Below are 22,830 nucleotides of genomic sequence, written 5' to 3'. Positions count from 1 at the left end.
GCCCGTCTTATTTTCAGAACTTTTTGTCAAATAATTTATAAAGTTCATATTAGATAATACCTTTCCGCAAAAAACAAAAAAAAAAAAAAAAAAAAACTTCCTTTCCAACTAGACGTCAGGACTGAATTTTCTCTTAGAAGGAATGGAATCGGGGCGCTCACCGTCTTTATAGCAAACGGTTGATTATTTACCGTGTTTTCTTAATATTTTTTTCTTTCTTTATTTTTCACTATATATTTAACACACATAAAATTTTACAATTAATTATATTACAATCTTAATTTATAATCTATCATACTATCATACATCAATACAAATTCTAATAGCAAATAATTCTTAACAACCTCATATGTTTTTTTATATATAATTCTAACGACTATATAAAAATTTCAACAAATTACATTTTTTAATTTTTCATATATAATCATAACAATTATATAAAAATTTCAACAAATTACATGCAATCTTAACAACCTAAAAAAAAAAAAAAATCTAAAAACAATTTTTAAGAAGGCAATGAATAATTCACCGTTTTAGTAGGATATTATGAAGACGGTGAATTGTTTGCCGTCTTTCTAAATACAGTGAACGATTCACCGCTTTTAAAATAATATTTCACTCAAACGGATTTGTTTTATAGGGTCATTTAGCTAATTATAATATTTTTTAGGGTTATTTAGAAAAAAATTCCTATTTTTCCTTCTCTCTCAGAGCAATGCTATGGGTACCTAAGAATGCTGATGTTAACTCATTTAATTTGTATACATATGAATGCTAGTAATTGATTTGGCTTTTAAAATCATAAACTTGGACACTTAAATAAATTATCAACTCAGAAGGACCATTTGAAAGCCGCCAAATGTAAAACTGTCGAACGTATAAAGATGATTTATGTGAGATCCCTGGTGTTCAGCTGTGGAGGCTTNTTCTCACGCCCAGTTGTTACCTATGTTTTTGCAGAGCCACAGGTTCCGGCTGCTGCACCGTCCGCGGATCAGGATCGAGGCAAGGGCGTCGCGAGTTAGAGCCCTACCCGACGTGCTGAGCTAGAGGTGTCCTACTGCAGGTAGATGTTTTGTTTCGAGTTTATGTACATAGTTGACTTAACTCGCCAGTGCGAGTAGCTCTGTATTTTGGATTTGGACTATGTATATGAAACTCAGTTTGTTTAGCTTCTGTTTTCTCTAGCAGCTCTCTACTATTGTTCGTAGTAGTGTTTGATTTACAGGTACAGCTGTCGCTTCGTATATAAGAAAAATTTCTTTATATACGGCAGATTTGTCGGCGTGTCCGGAAAACGAGACATCCGGGGCGTGACAATTTATCAACAACATATTAATTTGGGGTATAATATATTTAGGTTTATATAAGGTTAAATTACTCCATTGGTCACCAAGCTTTTAGTAAAATTTCATTTGGGTTACCGAATTTTAATCTCTTTCAATCAAGGCACCCCAACTCTTAACTTCTATTTCAATTAATTTTTCTGATGAAGCAACGATGATGAGACACCTAATTTTAGCTACTCCGAATGAATGACGAAGCAATAACATATCTATATCTATATCTATATCTAGAACATATGATTGTGTGGACATTTTTGGTCGCACCATCACTTTCAAATGGCAATGAAATTAACCACATTTGGGGACATGAGACAAATATGTATGGGGAACTTTTCAATGGGGGCTTGCCGCAATAATAAATGCTTAGGTGTATATCATGTATGAATGTGAGAAATCGTTAACGGTTAGTAGGAGTTTGAATTCAAACGAAGAGTTGGTGGGCCATACCCGAGTATTTTCTATATCTCTTTGTTGAAGTATTGATGTGTAAATGATAGTCTAAAATAGGGCTTTTTTTTTTTTGTGGCCCTCTCAAACAAAAAGAATTTTACAAATAACTCCATCAAATTTATAATTACAAATTTAATCATATTCCCGTCATGCAAGTCCCATATCAACGCCACGTAAGTTGGAGGGCGTTAAGTTAAACACGATGAATGATTCACCGTATTCCATACTTATGTTCCTCTTATTCTCCCTTTTTAATATTCCATTCATTATGTTCAAACGTGATGAATGGTTCACCGTGTTCTGTACGAATATTCCTCCTATTTTTCGTGTTTAGATACGGTGAATGAATTATCGTATTCAACTTATTCCGGCACTACCTCTTGCTTGCATGGTGTTTACGTGACATCTGCGTGGCAGGGATCGAGCCAAAATTGTAATCATAAATTTCGTAAAATTATTTGTGACAATAAATTTTTTGAAAGGACCAAATGCAAAAAAAAAAAAAGCCCTCTAAAATAAGAAGAAAAAGTAATAATCGACAAAATAGAAGATTCATCATAACCTGATTTCTCTAAACCTGATGACTTTTGTTTCTAGATTGGGAGAGGATTCGAATATGTGTCAAATTTGGGTGCCGAGTACGGAATCATGCTGAGCACTCATGTGCACAGTATGGCATAGTATGGTACAGTGTGGACGGTATATATAATATTCGTTCGCTGACACAATTTGACATAAAAATAAGTTTTTTCAATAGTAAATATATTTTAATTGCTCGTGATTTTTGTTTTATTATTTGTTAATTTAGAAAAAACAAATGAGCTATCCTGCAGGTTGTGCTGGTAAAAAATAGTGGAGACAACTTGCAAGGATGGACACTTAAATAGTTGATGTCAAAGTCGTGCGTCGAATTCAACTTAGACTTAGAATTTAATGTTGTTCCCTTTTTTTACATTTCATAATAAATTGTCAAACTTGGATAGCGTCTTGAGGATTGAGGAAAAGGAGAAAAGGACTATCTTTATATCTATGAGCAGTCATAAATTTTATATTTTACTCGTTCAAAGTATAATAATATCTCTATTAATCTTATCAAACTTTTTTTTCCCCTAATATTAAGAAATAAAAATAATTTTCAAATCTTAGATAGGTGGATATAAAATTTACACATTAATCACAAACTGTGTCTAACTCAGTTGACTAAGGATCTAATAGTTGGTATTCGAGATCTAAATTCGAAACATAATTGCTTCATATTTTTAGTTGAGTTTATTTCTAAAAAAAATGAATAAAGTGGGCTTAGAATTTTATATTAGTTCTCTCTCTTGCAATTGATAATAAATTGGCAAACTTCTATATAGTGTAAGGACAGGAAAAATAGAATATATTTTACTCATCCAAATTAAAGATAATATTTTTCACTAGTCTTATCAATTTTTCGTAATACTAAAAATTAAAAAAATTAAAATTTAAGATGAGTGGGCGTATAAAATTTACGCTCTACTCGTTAATGATATCTAGCTCAATTGACTAAGAAGTTGATAATTAGTATCAGAAGTAGTAAGTTCGAAACCCAATTGCTTTATATTTTTAGTTAAATTTATTTTTTTAATAATCACTACAATTTAATTTAAAACGTACGATGTTTATTATTTGCGCTCCAACTCGATATCTTAGGATTCGTGGTTACAACTTGTAAACCCTCATCACTTATCATATTGCGACTATTATTTTCAATTAATTAAGGCTCCTTTTGTGCATATGAATATTTTGCTTTGTATGTTTTCTTTTTCTTTTCGTTTACTCAAACATTTTGTAGTATTTAATAACAATAAAAGTTTAATTAAATTTTTAAACATAGATATTTTATTCGTCCTTCAAGTTTTTTTTTTTGAATAAAATAAATTATCTCGTCAAATTAGAGATACGGAAGTTTTTTAAGGAGTTTAAATCGACACTCTTAACTTTTAATCATGCAAGAAAATATTTATAGCATATAAACTATGGACTTAATTATTTGGGTACCTTGTAATTTTGTTGTACAGTAATTACATACTATTGTATATGCTTGGTAAATTCGAATAATACAATAACAAGCAAATACAGAGAGATTAGAGGTTCCAACTATTTTTAATTTTTACTACAACAGAATTAGATTATAGGGATATATTTTTAGAACACTTTTTTGTAAATGTCTTATTTATACCAAAACTTTTTTAAAAAATTTACTATGGTCTAAATATAAATCTCAATCCAATTAAAAATAAAATGTTCCTCTACTCAACCAACCCCACCCAGCCCACTCGGCCCGATTATAAATAGAAAAGAAAAGAAAAAAAAGAAATATTGATTACCACCTCCCTTTCTCCTCCTCCGCTGCCGCAGCTGACGAGATAGGGTTCCGGCGGCTGGAGTTCGGCCGCCGGGATCTCGCAGAGATTGTAGAGGGTTACGATCGTCACGTGTCCCTCCGCCACAAATCGCTGGAGAAGTGGGTGCCAAACATTAAGACAGCCCTTCATATAGCGACCTCACATATAGCAACACTTTTAAAAAGTATCGATAATTTAGCCGGTAGCACTTTTTTTAATTGTAGCGATATTTAAAAGTGTCGCCATACACCATTTTTGTCGTAGTGTTCCAGTAAATTTACGGCGCACATGGGTTGTTGTTATTGTGTTTCAATACCCCAAAAATGTATCCAAACACCTTTTTTTTTTGTAAATATAAACGCTATTTTCTAGGAAATAATAAAAAAAACTCAAATACTATAAATTTACATAACATCCGAAAAGATTTTTACTACATAATTTGTTCCTTAATAACTCCTCGGAATTTGACAATTCTAACTCTTAGGCACATTTTTAGGTTAGATTCAAAATCCTAAATAATAATATTATAATTTGCGTTATTTTTCGAATTCTGATTCGGATTCAGATGCTGCTTTAGACATTGGATACGCAAAGAAACATTCCACGGGACAGATAACAGTAAATGCTACAACTGAACTGGTAATAAATGGGGACTACAATATGAAAAGAAATTATTATTAATGCTAGAGTATAAGTCAGTGGTTAAAATGCATTCAACCAAATAGAAATTTTAAACTTTAAAATGTATAATAATAATAATAATAACTCTGGGCCAGCCCTGTGGGGAAGGAGTTGTTGCATGGACCAGGCCCACACCTTAGATGTGGACCACTAACATCTATTCTCCATTATTTTTTTCTTTCTTAAATTCGCCTCATTCTAATAATAATAATAGAGTAATACTTCAATACACCATATAAATTTTGACCATTTATTTTTCTTAATAGATGGTTTAGGTTTAATATGACTCTAGATGTGATCTATTATTAAAGTATAGGTACCATTCACCAAGTACCTATTTAAAGAATATTTTGGTCTTTGTTAAATATTTTGGTCTACAAAATCAGTTTTATCCAGCTAAAAATACTGTGACCTTTTGAAATGCCTACAATAATAATTGGATTTCAAATTACAACCAAATTGTAAATTTAAATTCAACACAACATTTAAAACTTAATTATAAATCAAATTTAATTTTTTTAAATATAAAATACAAATTTAAAATAAAACTTTCAGCTCCAATTCAAAATTTCAATTTAAATCAAAAATTAAAAGTTGGCTTTAAGATTAAAAGTTAAATTTAGATTCAAATTTAAAAGTTCAATATAAATTTCAAAATTAAAATTTTACATTACAATACCAACTTCAAAAATTAAATTTAAATTCAATAGTTTTTTGAGCTGGATACTTAATAAATTGAGTATTATTTAATTTGGTAAGTTTCCAAGGTAAAAAAGATATTTTAATATTTATAGAATACTGACAAATTTGGCATATACTATTAATTTTTTTTTCAATATTGTCATATTAACTAATTCAAAACCCAATTATACCCTTTACTAATTAAGAATTAAATTTTAATATTTATGATTTATTGAAGCATGCCTCATAATTTAAATAATTTAAATAATATAAATAATAATAAATTTTAAATTTTGAAAAATTAAATTTTATTAAATATAAAATTAATAGCATCCAACCAAACATCTCGTCCTGCAAAAATGTGCAAAAATAAAATTAAAATTGTAAAAGATTAATTGTATATCGATTCCTACAAATATAGTAAATTACAAATATATATACCTACAAAGTTAAATTTTTATATATTATTCCTGCAAAAGTTCAAATATATCATTGTCATTAGAATCCGTTAAAAAAACTTAATTAACCATGGGTTAAATATTTAACCTTGATTAGTCAATGAGATAACTTGACATTTTTACCGTCTTATATTATACCTTCTTCTCACAATCAATACTCTAGCAATGGAAACTCTTTTTCTTTTTCCTCTTTCTCTTCCTCTTCGTGCTAGTTTCGAGCCCATAATTATAATTTCTTTGTCTACATTCATCAACAACGCGTGTTGTTTCGTCCATATCAAACGCATGTTGCTTTTCCATTCAACTTCCTCTATGTTTTTTTTTTTTTTTTGCTCAAAAGAAAATGTTTAGAAAAAAATGATTGAGAAGAGATATTGCAACAATGATAGAACGGGTTAGATTTTAAAAAGGAAGAGGATGATGAAAAAGATGACCATTGAAAATTTTTTGAGTGGACATTTCTGTTCGATTATAGCTGTTGTGGATTTTGAAGAGATTTATGATGGTAAAATTGACATTTCACTTATTTGCTGTTAAAATAGAAGCAGTTCTCTAACGGTAACAAAGTAGAGGGACATACTTAAAAATATTAGCATTTTTATAGAAATAACATATGAAAGTTGAACTTTATAGAGATATATTTACAATCCAGTATATTTACAGAGTATCTGTATGCAATTAACCCTATTATAAAATAGGAGAAGTTTTAACTTGTCCAAAAATATATTTCAAAATTTTTTATATTTACATAAATATATTTACAGTATCCTCATTTTGCTGGGATGTATAAATATATCTATCTAATATATAAAAAAAAAAAAAAAAATCCAACATCCAATGCCACAAATCCTACAACATGTTGATGAATTTTGTTTTCCTTTTTAAGGAATGCTCGTAGGCCAAAACATGTGACGATGGATGGTTAAACTTAGAAGGTAAAAATGTATACCAAATTTTTAAAATTTTTTATTTTATTATTTTATCTTTTAATTTATTTTATTTGAATCAGTAAACGATATATAAATTTTAAAATTTGAATGCATCATTTATCTTTACATGTTTTGTTAGTATACTTCATATAATTTTTGTAACTATAAATTTATTAATGCAAGTAAATGACTGCAATTTTAGAGTTAAGGTATCGTTGACTGACTCAAATCAAATAAATTAAAATATTAGAATAAAACATTAGATAGTTAATTCAAAATGATTTATAATTCAGATATGTTCTCTACCTTTTTGCCAAATAAGAAATTGGATAACTTTGTCTACATTCGAAAAGACGAAAAATCAAGTCCATTAGATGACAGTGTTATAAAATTTCGGAAAAAAAATTTAAATTAACGAATGACCGCGCTTGATTCGAGTTATATAGCATTACAGGTATTTCGACACAATCAAAGAAATTTCTAAATCAGATTACTACTAATATTACATTACCGTATTTGGTTAAATGCAGTAATTATTCAAGAATAAGTAAATTTTAATTTAGGAACTCATTTATAAGGATTCCTACAGATAAGACTAGAAAACAGAGGGAGAGAAATAAAGAGAGAGATAAAAATGGCGTATTGAAAGTACTTAGGAAGGGAGTTTGAGAATTAAAATTATAATTTTACATAACATACAAGATTATCCGCTATTAATAATATAAGATACCAATTTCTTCGCCCGATAATATTTTCGAAGTAATTTTACACTAATATTTGTAATGTTATATTACCGACCAGATTACAGACTTAATAAATCAAACATAGTAATCCTGACAAGATAGCATATTACTCTGACTAGATAATCCGAGCCAAACGCGCCTACGTGTGATTTAGCACAATTTTACTTTTCCATCTTGTAATTTGAAATATATCACTTTACTATTAATATAATTTTATTTTTATTTTATTGTAAGTGTTTGTTGCTAATAAAGTAGCAAAACAATATTAATTTACAAACGACTTGATAACATAGTAATTATTAATTAGTTATCTGTTGTATTTTACCATCTTTTTAATTTGTAAAATGAAGTATGCTACTATCTTACAATTCATAAATAGTATTAATTTATACACTATTTAACGGTGGATTCTTATGGTAAAATAAAGATAAAATTACGGATTAGTAAAATAATACATCTCGATTCTCAAACCTCAAGAATTCGAGATTATGAAGAACAAGTGCTCTAAACGACAGAGAGGTTTATTGAAATATTTTCGAAGATTTACATCATGCAGCACCATTTACATTTAGGGGCCGTTTGGTTGGATGTAGTTGCAGAAACAGTGTAGTTGGAAATACATGCAGTTGCAAATGCTGCAGTTATAACTATACCTAGTCTGTTTGGTTTTACGCAGTTGCAACTGCTGCAGTTACATTTCTTCTATTTGGTAATATGAAGCTGATAGTTGTATTTATGAATTTTGTCACCTCTTCAGATAGAGTGGTGAGGTTACCTTCACTAAACATAAAATAATTGTATAAATTTATTAATTATTTAAATTTACTATTTATAAATAAATAAGTAGATATATATAATATTTTTATATTTTTCAATAATTCTTCAACTTATTAATCGACACATTTAAAATTTTTAATTTATTTAATTTTAATATGTAAATCAAACTTTAAAATTTAAACGATTCTCTCTTTTTTTTTTATCAAATTTAATAATTATAATTAATTAAAACTTATTAAATTAACATACACGATCACATTCTATAAAAATTTAGAAAAAAAAAACTATATTTATATTTTAAATAAAATAAATTTAAAAAAATTAATTTTTTGCACAAAGCTTGTATTGTCTAAAAAATTTTATTAGTATGAGTTTATTTATAAGTATTTTTATTTACCTATATACATATATTATTTATTTATTTAGCTATTTATTTATTTATTTATTATTATTAATTTGTGGGTGATCCTATCCCTCACCAACTGCTGCAGTTGGAACTACGACCAATTTGGATGTAGTTCCACCTGCAGCATTTGGGCCATCTTGTGCAGTTGGAACTGCAGCAGTTGAACTCAACTACACTAAACCAAACAAAGGAATTGTGGTTGCACGCATTTGCAACTGCACTGCAGTTGCAAATGCGTACAACCAAACAGCCCCTTAGAGACTATTTGACTGCATGTAGTTGTAACTACATACAAATTTAAATTCGCAGTGTGATTTCATGTAGTTGAATCTCACCGTTGTAATTGGAATTGTATAAAGAGGCTCAAATGCATCAGTTGAAAAGCAAGTGGCAACGGGCTTGGTGGTTGGTATCGGAGATCCAAGTTCGAATCCTAGTTGATTCACATTTTCAGCTAGTTGATTCACATTTTCAGCTAAGTTTATTTCTAAATGAAATAAACGAAGCGGGTAGCATGCTACCTATCTCTCTCAAAAAAAAAAAGAAAAAAAAGAAATTATACTCAAATTGACTTTTGTTCTGACTGCAGCAATTGAAGAGATTAACATCAAGCAAATATAAGCTTATCCCCCAATAATCTGCCAAATAGAAAATTATTTTTTCCGATCTCATCATCTAAAATATAAAATAATAAAATGTTATACATACGCTTATAAACCATACATAATAACATAATTAAAAAAAATATTTATAGTTGCCGCACTTTCTCCGGCATCCAATCAAAAAGATATATATATAATCATAATTATCATATTTTAAAACTGTATGCATTCTCAATTACACTGCATCAAAAAATTACACCAAAACCAAACAGCCCTTATTATAGTGTAGTTGTGCGGTCGACGGATGACGTGGTGGACCCGGTCTAGGCTACAAACAACGCCCGTCTTTTTACGGCGGAACCAACCAACCAACCAACCAATCCTCGCCGTCCAATTATATCAGCAGCGACAGCTGTCGCCGGTCAGTCCACGTGGCTAGTGGGCCCCCACACGGCCAAAATGTAAGACACACTGTTGCTTCGCTGTCACGTGTGGTGGGGCCCACCGGCGCACGTCCCCATCATTCCTGGTTGTCTCCGCCCCCGGTCCCACTGCCCCCAACCCCACCAAACCCGTCTTCTCTTCACCGCCCTCCGATCTCAATCCGACGGCCTACGCCCCTCGCTTTATCCGCTGCATTGAACGGTCTGGATTATCCGATACGGCGCCGTTTGAGAGCAAAAAAATCGGCGATCTTCCCCCCTGTCCCCGCTCCTCTTGCGTGGACCGTGGTCTAACCTAGATCTGGAAATCTCGACCCATACCCGCGGGTGCCCGCGGGCTATCCGTAAATTTGCGACTATAGATACTAATTTTTTCAACCCAAAAAATTACAGATAAAACTGATGGGCACTCATTAAGCTGTGGGTATTTTGTATAACCCGTGAGTACCCACGGGTACTCCCACATATATTTTTTAATTACAAAATATATATTTTTAATTAAAAAAATATTTTTTTATTTATCCGTTCTAAAAATTATAATCCTAATTTCTTATCGCGTGTCTTTTATATTATAAAATATTTTTGTTTTAAGACTTTAAATATTTTTATTGTATGTTATAATATTTTAAATAATGAGTTATGTTACACTTTTAAACCTTATATATGTGTGTGTGTGTTTTGCATTTAAAAAATATAAGAGAAAAAAAGAAAAAAAAAATTACGGGTAACCTGTATGCCCACTAAGGGCTGGTATGGATAAAGATGTTTGCTACCCAAAAATTTACGAGTAAATTTTATCCATGCCTAAGTAACCATCTATAGGTACAATGATCCGCCTGCGGGTTACTCAATTCACTCGTTCGCCAGGTCTAGTCTAACACTCTAACCACAGTTTTTTTTTTTTTTTCTTTTTTTGTTTTGGTCCTCGGAGTACTGAGAATCCAAATAAGTGTCTTAGCATTGAGGATACTTGTAACACTCTTATTAGGACTTAAAATAGTTCTATATGAAGGATAACTATATTTTTTTTATCTGATTATATTATTTTAGATGATTAGGTCCAAAAGGTTAAAAGAGTTAAACGTATTGGGCATATTTGTTTTACCGAAACTGGACTTTGGGTTGAAGTGGACTTTGGGTTGAATTGGAGTTCGGTAAAAACTACTTCTTCCCTGCTGTTTGTTTCGTAATTATGGAAGTGAAGCTCCATCAGTTTTGCTGTTTGTTTGGTAGAAAGTGTATAATATAAAACTATAATTTATATATAAATAATAAATATTTTAATAAATAAAAATAATATAATTATATTTTTATATAATTAAAATTTAATTTAAAATAACTAAATTATTTTTTTATACATAAATTGTAGTAATACAANTACATAAATTACAGTAATACAATAATAAAATTATAAAGTAAAAAAATATTAATATTTAATTAATCAATTTTTATCCTATTTTAAATGTACAAACTAAATAAAAAAATTAAAACTTAACTAATCAATTTTTATCATATTTTAGATATATTAACTGAATAAAAAAATAATTAGTAACATAATTCAATATATTTCTATATAACTAGCTTTATCTATTATATTATTTTATTATTTTTTTTCACCTCTTTTCAACGTAATTGACTTCGGCTCACAATGGGGTGAAGTCAATTACGCCGTTTGAGGTTAACTCAAGTTTCGGTCGTAACTTTTTTACGGCAAACTAAACAACGGAAGTGGTCATTTAAGGCGAAAACGACCCTCCTCTCCACTTCCACCCACTTCCACCCAAACAAACATGCCCATTAGGGTTAGAATAGTCGTGGGATAGGTGATGTCCTGCGAAGTGAGGCACTACAATTAGTATCAGAGCTAATCACCAATCGAAAGTATGAGATGAGTCTCGACTAGCCGGGGTCATACAGTGGACATAGCGTGGCTATCTGGTTGATGACTATTGTCGATGGAGCGTGGCTCCTCACAAGGTCGACTAAGGCTAGCGAGACAAATTTCATATCGCCTGATGCTTGTGACTGTAGCTGAGCCTGCTGAACCTGACGAGAATATCGAAACTTTAGGGTGGGAGGAATGTAATACCCCTAATTAAGATTTGAAACAGTTCTATATAAAAGATAGCTAAATTTGTTATCCGGCTATAGTACTCTGAGTAATGGCTAGCCCAAAAATATGAAGAAAGTTAAGCGTGTTAAAATTAGAGTAGTCATAGGATGAATTGCCCCCCTTATAAACCAAAGATTTTGAGTTTTTTTTTTTTTTTTGAGAGATAGATAGCACGTTACCCGTTTCGTTTATTTCTTTTAAAAATAAACTTAGCTGGAAATGTGAATCAACTAGGATTCAAACTTGGGACTTCAGATACTAACACCAAGCTCTTTGCCACTTGTGCCAGGGATAGTCGGTAAAGATTTTTAAAGTTCTAACACAGAGGCCCAGGTGCTTACTTGACCTTGTTATGTTTTTTCTCTTTTTCTTTTTTTTTCAGCAATAGTGATCTAATAAAACATAAAGCAATTTTTTTTAAAAAAAGGGGGTAAAAATATATAGAACTTATCTGAACTATCTACTGCTTTAAATTAGCTATATAATCTTTCAAAATTTTTATTTTATTATCTAATTTTTTAATTTGATTTAAGTTAGTCAACGATATTTTAACTTTAAAAATTAAGCTAATTATTTACTTTAATTAATTTATGCTTGCAAGAATTATATTAAGTATACTAAAACTGTAAAAATAAATAATACATTTAAATTTTAAAATCAAAATGTCATTAATGGATTCAAATCAAATAATTAAAAGATAGGGTAGTAAAATTAGAATTTTAGAGATGAGATAGTTAATTCAAAATGATCCATAGCTCAGGCAAATTCTGTATGATTTTACCAAAAAAATATTATAAAATTTATTTGCAAAAAGAATTAAAATTTAAACTTGAAGTGCTAAAGTCAAAAACTTTCATTTATTGCCTGTATTTTTATTACATAAATAAATTATTGGATATATATATAAAAATGATGTTTATTTTAAAAGGACTAAAATACGAAAAAAAAATTATAAACTGATGCATTCAAAATTTTAAATTGATGCATTTAGCTTTCCTCCATCAGGGCTCTTTTACTATTCTGCATATTTCTTATAATATATAATTAAATATACCAAAATATTCTAAAAAATAATAGAAATATATTAAAAATATATTTTTTATAAAAAAAATAATGATAGATTGGTCATTTTTTTCATCCCCATTAATATCGTTATTCTCTGAAAATATTTTTAAAATTTTGAGAAGAGAAAATATAGATTTTTAAAAATAAGAAAGAAAAGTAAAAGAAAAAGTATTTGCAAAAAAACTTTCTGTATTTTAACATTTTAAAATATAGCAATATTACTCATATATTCAAAAGTTAGTGTAAATTTTACGTTCCATCCATCAAAACGGTAAAAGTCGCTTGCTAGTCACTTGATATGATTAGTAAAAAAAAACCTAACTCATTAGATGAGTAAGTTGTAAAATATATACCTTGATTGGGGTTTACAAATAACATTTTATTTAGGACCACCAACGAGGCGAATACGAGCTAGCTAGGACCATCTCATGTTCATTTGTTTATTAAACGAACTGAGCACGAGTTTGCTTGTTAAGGACCTATTTGGTTCTTTGGAAAATAGTAGAAAACTATTTTCTGATGAAAAATTTTTTTGTGATATTTTTTTTTCTAGTTTATGTTGTTTAGTTCTATAGAAAAAAAAATAGTTTTTCATATATGTGCATTTGGTTGTAGAAAAAAAAAATAAAAATAATTTTTTATTTTTTTTTCACTTGTTTGATTAGATAAAAATTTGAAAAAACTTCAAATACCCCCCATGTGGTTTTACTTTACTTTAGTATCCTATGGTTTAATGTGTATCAAGTTAGTACCTTGTGGTTTTGCACTTTTTTACTTTAGTACCCTGTGGTTTAAAGTGTATCAAGTTAGTACCATATGGTTTCGCACTTTATCACTTTAGTATCCTGTGGTTTCGCACTTTATCACTTTAGTACCATGTGGTTTAAAAATCACAGGGTTCTAACTTGATATAAAAATAAAACCACAGGATAGTAACTTGATATAAAAATAAAACAACAGAGTACTAACTTGATACACTTTAAACTACAGGATACTAAAGTGATAAAGTAAGAAACCACATGGTACTAACTTGATACATTTTAGGATATTAAAATTAAAAAGTGCGAAACCACAGAGAAGGTTTTTGAAGTTTTTCCTAAAATTTTTTATATATAAACACCTACTCACTATTAAATAAAAATAAATTGTAACTATATTTTGATTTAGATAATATAATTTGACAAAAAATATGGAGATGATGGACGTGACAGATAGGAGATGGAGATAATTCTTCCCTCTATATATATATATATATAAAATTTAGGGAGATATTTATATATAGTTTGGAAATATAGAAATGACACTGAAAAATAACGAAAATAAAGGATTGGCCAGTAAATGTATACCAATATATAAAAAAAAATTTTAATTCTTAAAATTTTCGTAAGAAAAAAAATTATTTTCCTAAAAAAATTTTAAAAACGAAAAGAAAATTTTTTTGTCATTTAACCTATGATTAATTAAAATTTTCTAACGAATTCTAGCGACAATAACATATTTAAAAATATTAAAATTTTTACAGAAATAATATATGAAAGTTAAACTTTGTAGATATTTTTTTGTAATTTATTATTTTTAGGAATCCGTACGAAATTAACCTTTTATAATTTAATGGAAAGGAGCACAACTGCAAAAGTAACTGAATTAACGCCGTCAACGGCGATTCCCTCGCCGATTTATTACGCGCGACCCGAGGAGGCGCGCCGACGCCAGGTTCGTCCAACCTCCTGCTCACCTGCCGGTTAGACGCGATTGGCGCGCGGCCAATCGAAAAACCAAGCCTCTTCTTCTCGACCAATGGAAATCGGCACGTAGCGCGACAGCTTTTCAATGCAATTATTGCCTGCACGGTGGTGTACGTAAAAATCTCATACGCCAGCGCCCAAAACTCTTTATGATTAGTACTGCTACAATAAATTATATATATAATATATGTAATATAGTAATAGTAGTATAGTATATATATATTAATATAATATATATAATAATATTATGAGGATACGTCGATTTTACCAAACATTTTTTTTTTTTGAGAAATGATTTACCAACAATTTTGAATTCACTATATAACCTTTCAATTCATTTTATTTGAGTCAATAAAGAATATTTTAATTTTAAATTTTGAATACATTATTTACTTTTACAAATTTAATTAGTATATTTTATATAATTTTTGTAATTATAACTTTATAAATGGTTTATAATTTAAGTAAATCATGCCTCGTTTTACCTATTAATAATGAAAATATAAACCTATTGAGAGAATATCAATTAGTATCATAATTTATTGACGTAGAAATTTTTTTTGGATTACTAAAATGAATAAATATTTTCAATTTTAAAAAGGCAACAAAACTAAAATTCTTGCGGGATAGAGAGCTGAACTAAAATGAATCACAATTCAAATAAATTTCATACAATTTTACCAAATTTTAAGATTTTTATGGTAAACTTTGTATATAACCAATCTCGTTAAGCTACGTGAGATGGTAATAATCTGAACAAAAGTAGTATGCAATTTAAACATGAAAATAAAATTTTTTCAAAAAATTCGGCACAATTGGTAAAAAATTTAATTATTGATATTCGAAATTCTAAGAAAAAAATAAATAAAAATAAAAATATATGAAGCGACTAGCTCAAAAAAATAAAAAAAATTGCAATTTTACAAAACCACGAGCATTTGATTTGTTGTCATTATTTTTACACAAAATATCTATCAAAATAAAAAGACTTCACTACACTCTATTGTAATATATTTTAGTGTTTTTTTTTTATTTCCTACATCATATTATTTTTTCTTTCAAAGAAAATGTTATATTATTATATTTTATAATCTCTACACTGTATTTTAAATTTACTTTTATTTTTCAATATCATATTATTTTCTTTTCGCATAAATATCACTAAGCAATTTTTTTTTTCTTGTCAATCTCTATATTACTGCTAATAAATCTATTATTTTAGACAAAATCTAATAATTTTATTAAGAAACATTAGTTGAAAGGCAAGATAAATCTCCATATACCCTTATGAATGTTTCTATTAACTTATTTTTAATTATTTGGAAAAGCTTTAAATACCACCCCTGTGGTTTCATACTTTCTCACTATAGGTACTTTGTGGTTTAAAGTGTATCAATTTAATATTCTGTGGTTTTATTTTTATCTTTTTATTATCGATTTCACTAATTTTTTTCGTTAAATTAGTGACAAAATTAAAACTAATGAGTATTAAAGTGAATATTTGATAAATCTAGATGGAATATCTGAAGTTTTTATATATAATTTAACGAAATATAACAGAAAAGCTGACGAAAAGATAAAAATGGAATCACATGATATTAATTTGATACATTTTAAACCACAAGATAGTAAAGTGAGAAAATACGAAATCACAGCAATGGTATTTGAAGTTTACCATAATTATTTTTGTATAATTTATTATTTTTATGTTAAAAATGAGTTGAGCATATGCTTTGACATTTTTTAACTATATTTTTAAACAACTTGCATATAAAATTATAGATTTGAGTGAAGCGGTGGAAAAAAAAAAAAAAAATGTCGCATTATAGAAAGTGTAAAAAATTTGTAGAGTATATTTTTGTATAGTGCAATTAAGCGAAATAAAAATTCTCTCAAATAGGTGTACGGTGTACGGTGCACCGGGTGCATGTAATTAATTTTTCGGCGTCACTCCGCGCGTGAGTGAAAACGAATTTCGCGCCACCAGGGCAAATAAAGGGCACTCGAACGCGGACCGTAAAATGGGACCACGTATATATTTTCTGTGGGGCCCACATGTCAGTGGAAGAACCGTGACATGTGGGCGTAACACCGAAGCGATTTCCCGCCACCGGCCCACCAGGGTTAAAAGGGCACGCTCCAAAAAGGACCACAAAAGGGGACCACGTACCTTATACGTGGGCCCCACGTGTCAGCGGGAGAGACGTGACATAGGCGGGCGTTACACCGAAGCGCGCCTCAAAAGCTGCGGACACTGAACTGAGGGAGGAACTGAGCACCTGCTAATGCGGATAGTGTGTCAGAAATTTAATATTTATTTTTTTTTAAAAAAAATTATATTCCTTTTTTCATTCTTATATTATTTAAAATAAAATTTTAGTAATTCCTTTCAAATTTATCGTTAACTTTAGCAAATTTAATAAACTTTTTAAAAATAAAACTAGACTAGCTAACGGCTAATAACAAAAAGATCATTAAATTTGATAAAATTGAAAAAATAATTATTTCATAATAATTTGTAATTGAGAGGTTTCTGTATATTTTTATCGATTAGTTATTCATCATAAATTTATTCAGATTATATGTTCTGTTAGTAAAATATAAAAGATAAAATTTAAAATTATTAATGTATATATAATTACTATATATATAATATTTTTTTTAATTCCATGTGTATTAATGGTTTTTATATTATCTAACGCATATAGGGGGGGTTGGTTTAGGGTTCCACATTAAAATATAGAGTGTAATTTAAAGCAAATAATCCTTATACATCACATTCTTTGTGGTTCCTCAGTCCTCAAGTTTTTTCTTTTTTTTTTTCTTTTTAGGTAATGAAAAAACTAAAAGCTTTAAAAAACACAATTAAAATAATAATTCTTTATTTATTTATCATATATATTATTGTATTTATATTAATTTATTTCGATCGGGAGACTTTTTATTAGGGGTTTATGCAACGCCCAACGCCACTCTCACACTCCCCTCTTCTCTGTTTCTCTCTCCCTGTTTCTCTCTCTTCCTCGGCGGAGTCGGGTAACCGCCGCGCCGCGATTGTGGTCACCGCGGCCGCCGCCGCCGCCGCAGTTGCAGCAGACCTCCGTCGCCTCGCCGTCGCCGTTCGGGCCGTCCGGTGGCGCGTCGTTACTAGTATCGGCGGGCGCCGGGCGGCCGCCAGGCACGGCCGCATCCGATGCGGCGGCGCTGCAGGCGCTCCGGAGCGCCGTGGGGCGCTCGGCGCTGCCGTGGAGCCCCTCGGCGGCGGCGTGCTCGTGGCAGGGTGTCGGGTGCGACGCGGCGGGGCGCGTCGTCTCCCTCCGCCTCCCCGGCGTGGGGCTCATCGGCGAGGTCCCCGCCGGAACCCTAGGCAACCTCACCGCGCTCCGCACCCTCAGCCTCCGCTTCAACGCCCTCTCCGGCGCCCTCCCCGGCGACCTCGCCGCGCTCTCCGAGCTCCGCAACCTCTACCTCCAGCGCAACCGCCTCTCGGGCGAGATCCCCGCCGCGATCTTCGCCCTCCCCAAGCTCGTGCGCCTCAACCTCGCCGGCAACAACTTCTCCGGCGAGATCTCGCCGGCGTTCAACAACCTCACCCGCCTCGGCACCCTCTACCTCGAGGAGAACCAGCTCTCGGGCGAGATCCCGGATCTAAATCTCCCGAGCCTCGTCCAATTCAACGTTTCCTTCAACAATCTCAGCGGATCGATCCCCTCGCGCCTCCGCAAAATGCCCGCGAGCTCGTTCCTCTCCACCGGTCTCTGCGGTGGCCCGCTGGGCCTGTGCCCGGGGGAGATCGCTCCGTCGCCCGCGGAGGGGCCCGGAGGAGGAGGAGGAGCAGGAGGAGGAGGGGAGAGCAACAAGACGAAGAAGAAGAAGAAGCTCTCCGGGGGAGCGATCGCGGGGATCGCGGTGGGGTGCGCCATTGGAGCGCTCCTCCTCCTCGCCCTCCTCGTCCTCCTATGCAAGCGCCGCGGCGCCGGTAGGAGCAAGACGAGATCGGCGGATGCGGCTGCGGTGGAGCGGAAGCTTCCAGAATCCGCGGCAGCGGAAGGGAGGGAGAATGGGCATTCGGCGGGGGGCGGTGCCGCATCGGCTAGCGCTGCTGCTACCGCAGCTGCTGCGTCGAAGGGGGATTCGGGCGGGGCCGGGGCGGGGGCGAAGAAGCTGGTGTTCTTCGGGGGACCGGCATCGGCGGTGCTGGAGAGCGGGACGACGGTGGCAGTGAAGCGGCTCAAGGAGGTGAGCCTCCCCGAGAGGGAATTCCGCGAGAAGGTCGAGGCCGTGGGCTCGCTGCGCCACGAGAATTTGGTGCCCCTCATGGCCTATTACTACAGCAAGGACGAGAAGCTCCTCGTCTACGACTACATGCCCATGGGGAGCCTCTCCGCCCTCTTGCATGGTGAGCCAACCCAACCCTCTTCTTCTTCTCCTCAAAAAGTTGATAACTTTATTATCTATTTACTCACAATCATCGCCTCAATTCCCTGTTTCATTCAAACTGGGATTTACCAGTTCATTTGCTGACCATTTCAAAGGTTTTGTACAATGTGGTTTGGACCTTTAGGGATTACACAATTCAATTGGCCTTTTGGATTAGAAAATTTGATTATCCCCTCTATTATGCGTATGTTGGTTGCTTGAATTTGTTGCTTAGTTCGAAGTTTTGGACAATGTGGTTTAGATTTCATTACCTTGGGGTTTCAATATTTGAAAATTTGGTGTTTCTTCCACACCTGTTGATAAGTCGACTTGGTTTTAACTTTGGTTTATTAGGATTACTAGTTTTTGGTTAAGGTCGAGTTATAATAGTAGTTTTGGATCTTGAGATCTTGAGAAATTGCTCAAGTGCATAACTTTTTAGGGCATTATTCTGAGGTTGATGTTAAAAACTAATGAAACTTAATTCATCTTTATTAACCAAATTTAGCTCAGTAAAGCTCAATAGGATAGAGTCGATTGCATCAATGTAGCAGTGATTCTCTCTAATCACGACAATCGGCTTTTATAAACTTGAGTACATTTTTCTCAAAATCCCAATTTGGAACCACTCTTTGTTTTTCAAGTTTTCCGATGCAAGTTTCATTGTTGGTTCAAGTTTGTTACATTTAATCATAAAGATGTTGTCTATCATGCTCGCTTTGGCTCGAAATCCAGCTCAATATGGATCTGATGTTGCTTTTAAATAATTTGTTCTTTTATTGAGTTTTAGGCTCAATAGTTAGCTCACTAGGTCTTCATCATACCCTGATTCAACTGTTTATTAGTATTCTAGGATTCTCTATTTCTTTTTTATGGTGTTACCTATATTTATTCTTGTTTTATGCGCATTGCTCCTATTTCATTCTTCTATATGTTAGTAAATTTGACTAAAAACATTGCTCTGTGATAACAGCAGGGTGCAAAATATATATTAATCTTTTCATACTTGAGTCTTAATTCTTCATATGATTATTACTCGCATAAATTTTGAAGAAGCCACACTTTGACGAAATTTTTGATGAACTACATGTTCCGGAGCATCGGATATTTCTTGCATTTGTCGGTCTCTGTGGTGGTGGTTGTGTGAATGCATATTTAGCATTCAACAACTGAAGAAAAGCTCTATTCAAACTTCACCATTTTGACAACTAAAGTCATACAATTGGAAGGCCCTTCTTATTATTTTCCTAACAATTCCACCTGATCTTTGAAGTTAATCCATGCCATTTTCTTGACTCTGTTCTCATTTCACATCCGGCAATCTCTCAATCTTTTTCTCATCATTTACTTTGTGCCCCTCACTCCAGGCAACCGAGGCTCCGGCCGGACCCCGCTCAACTGGGAGACCCGTCTGAACATTGCCCTCTCCGCCGCCCGCGGCGTCGCCTACATCCACTCCGCCGGCCCCCCCTCCGCCAACTCCCACGGCAACATCAAGTCCTCCAACGTCCTCCTCTCCAAATCGTACGCGGCCCGCGTCTCCGACCACGGCCTCGCGCCCCTCGTCGGCCCCCTCTCCTCCCCGTCCCGCGTGGCCGGCTACCGGGCTCCGGAGGTCACCGACCCGCACAAGGTCTCCCAAAAGGCCGACATCTACAGCTTCGGCGTGCTCCTCCTCGAGCTCCTCACGGGCAAGGCCCCGACCCAAGCCCTACTAAACGAAGAAGGGGTCGATCTGCCGCGGTGGGTCCAATCGGTCGTGCGAGAGGAGTGGACCCAAGAAGTGTTCGATCTCGAGCTCTTGAGATACCAAAATGTAGAGGAGGAGATGGTTCAGCTTCTCCAGCTCGCCATAGACTGCGCCGTGCAGTATCCCGACAACCGGCCCCCAATGTCGGAGGTGGTGAGCCGGATTGAGGAGATCCAAAAGTCGGGCGTACGGGCCGCGGACAAGAACGAATCTCAAAGCATCGAGGACGGGGGCGACGATCGGTCCTCCGCACGGACCGAGTCGATCGAAGGGCCCAGACAACTATGAAAATCTGAAATCTTGAGCCAGTAGTCACCAAGCCAGGGTGGTGGATTGGACTCATGGTTTAGTGAATCACTTTGTTATTATTACTTGGTTCCATTTTCATTTATTAGCAAACTATGAATCTCTCTCTTATCTCTCTCTCTCTCTTATCTCTCTCTCTTTATTCTGCAATTCCATAGCAGATGTTTTTTCTCTTCTGATTGTTGTTAAGGGGGGATTGGTTGGTGATGTATCTAGGATGAATACCCACCTGTTCAAATTGTTGATTTTTATGGTACTTCCTAGGGCTTTCTCATTTTCTTTCTTTTTTTTTTTTTAATACCCATTTTTTTAAAAAAATAAAAAAAAGAAGAAGAAAACTTTGTTTGGTATGGTTTTGTAATTATATTCTTCTTCTATCATTTGCTGGATGTTTCCTTTTTTTTATCTCTAAGGGCAAAGCCAAAATGTGAGTTTGGGATTGTTCAGGTGTGTGTGTTCATCATCTGGACAGTGACTGTGTGTGATGGTTTTAATTCAATCCTTTAAATTCTTTGTTTGGTGAGCCGACACTTTGAACTGTGTGTGTGTGTGTGCGGTGGAAGACGCCATTATTAATGGTGGTTGAATTTTTTATAAGCTTTTTCAAAGTAAGCCTCCTGTTATTTTCTACCAGCTGCTGTAGGGTTTTTTTTTTTTTTTTTTTCGTGGAAAAAAATGTACCATGACACCCTATATTCTAGCAATTTGTAAGGGTAACTATAAATCATTTTGAATCGGCTATCTGACTTTTTAAATTTTGATCTTATTATTTAATTTTTTTAATTTATTTAATTTGAGTCGGTTAACGGTATTTTAACTTTAAATTTAAAGCTAATTACTTTTATATATTCATAGTTGGGAGCATTACATAATGTATACTAGCTAAACTTGTAAAGATAATTGATGCGTTCAAATTCTAAAGTCAAAAGGCCCGTGATTGACTCAAATTAAATAAATTAAAAGGTTTGATAATAAATTTAAAATTTTAAAAGATTAGATAGTCAAATCAAACTGGTCCTTAGTTTAAGTTCTTTATGTTTAATTCAATTGACTCTTTTTCTCAAGCGAAATTACTAATCAAACAATCGTTTTTTGGCTACTGGTATTGTATATATTCTGGTAAAACCTAAAAATGCAAAAGAAGAAAAAGCATTTATTTTTTCTAGTTGTGATAATTAAGCGTTCAAATTGAAGAACAGGACGAACCTATCTTCAATTTTTATTACTTTTTTCATACGTTAGAACAGAAGAAGTACGTCTTGTATTTTACAGTTTTATAAAATTATATGCAATACAAACAACTAAAATAACTGTATATTATAAGAGTAATTTTGATTGATGACAAGCATCTGTTAAACTATTTGATAAAGTTTGGATGATCATACTATCATACTACCGTTACAAAAGTGCCGAAGTTGAGGGGTGCCATTGTACCTTTTTTTTTTTTTTTTTTGTTTACAAAATATTTTTTTAGGTTGGTTCATATATATGGTTTTGAGCTCATAGAATTATTTGTAATGCAAAGTTGTTGAGAGAGTGATGTG

At 33.0% G+C, this 22,830-nt stretch overlaps 1 protein-coding gene across 1 annotated transcript; it reads left to right on the top strand.

Annotated features, from left to right (window-relative positions):
* LOC109717619 (probable inactive receptor kinase At1g48480) lies at positions 11,844-21,560 on the top strand. Its single transcript, XM_020243482.1, has 3 exons — positions 11,844-11,959; positions 17,760-19,210; positions 20,598-21,560. The coding sequence occupies exons 1-3, from the start codon at positions 11,844-11,846 to the stop codon at positions 21,266-21,268; spliced, it is 2,238 nt and encodes a 745-aa protein (XP_020099071.1). The 3' UTR covers positions 21,269-21,560.

Source organism: Ananas comosus, linkage group 1 (assembly GCF_001540865.1).
Source record: "Ananas comosus cultivar F153 linkage group 1, ASM154086v1, whole genome shotgun sequence".
In the NCBI taxonomy this organism is placed as follows: Eukaryota; Viridiplantae; Streptophyta; class Magnoliopsida; order Poales; family Bromeliaceae; genus Ananas; species Ananas comosus.
Note: the sequence above shows the minus strand (reverse complement) of the source record. Positions and strands in the feature narration are given on the sequence as shown.

Bases quoted from the DNA above. Each gene is read 5' to 3' on its own strand.
- LOC109717619 (XM_020243482.1), top strand. From the start codon at position 11,844: ATGGAGCGTGGCTCCTCACAAGGTCGACTAAGGCTAGCGAGACAAATT. The intron at 11,960-17,759 runs GTGGGAGGAATG...ACTTTTTATTAG, and splicing joins GAGAATATCGAAACTTTAGG to GGGTTTATGCAACGCCCAAC. The intron at 19,211-20,597 runs GTGAGCCAACCC...CCCTCACTCCAG, and splicing joins CCTCTCCGCCCTCTTGCATG to GCAACCGAGGCTCCGGCCGG.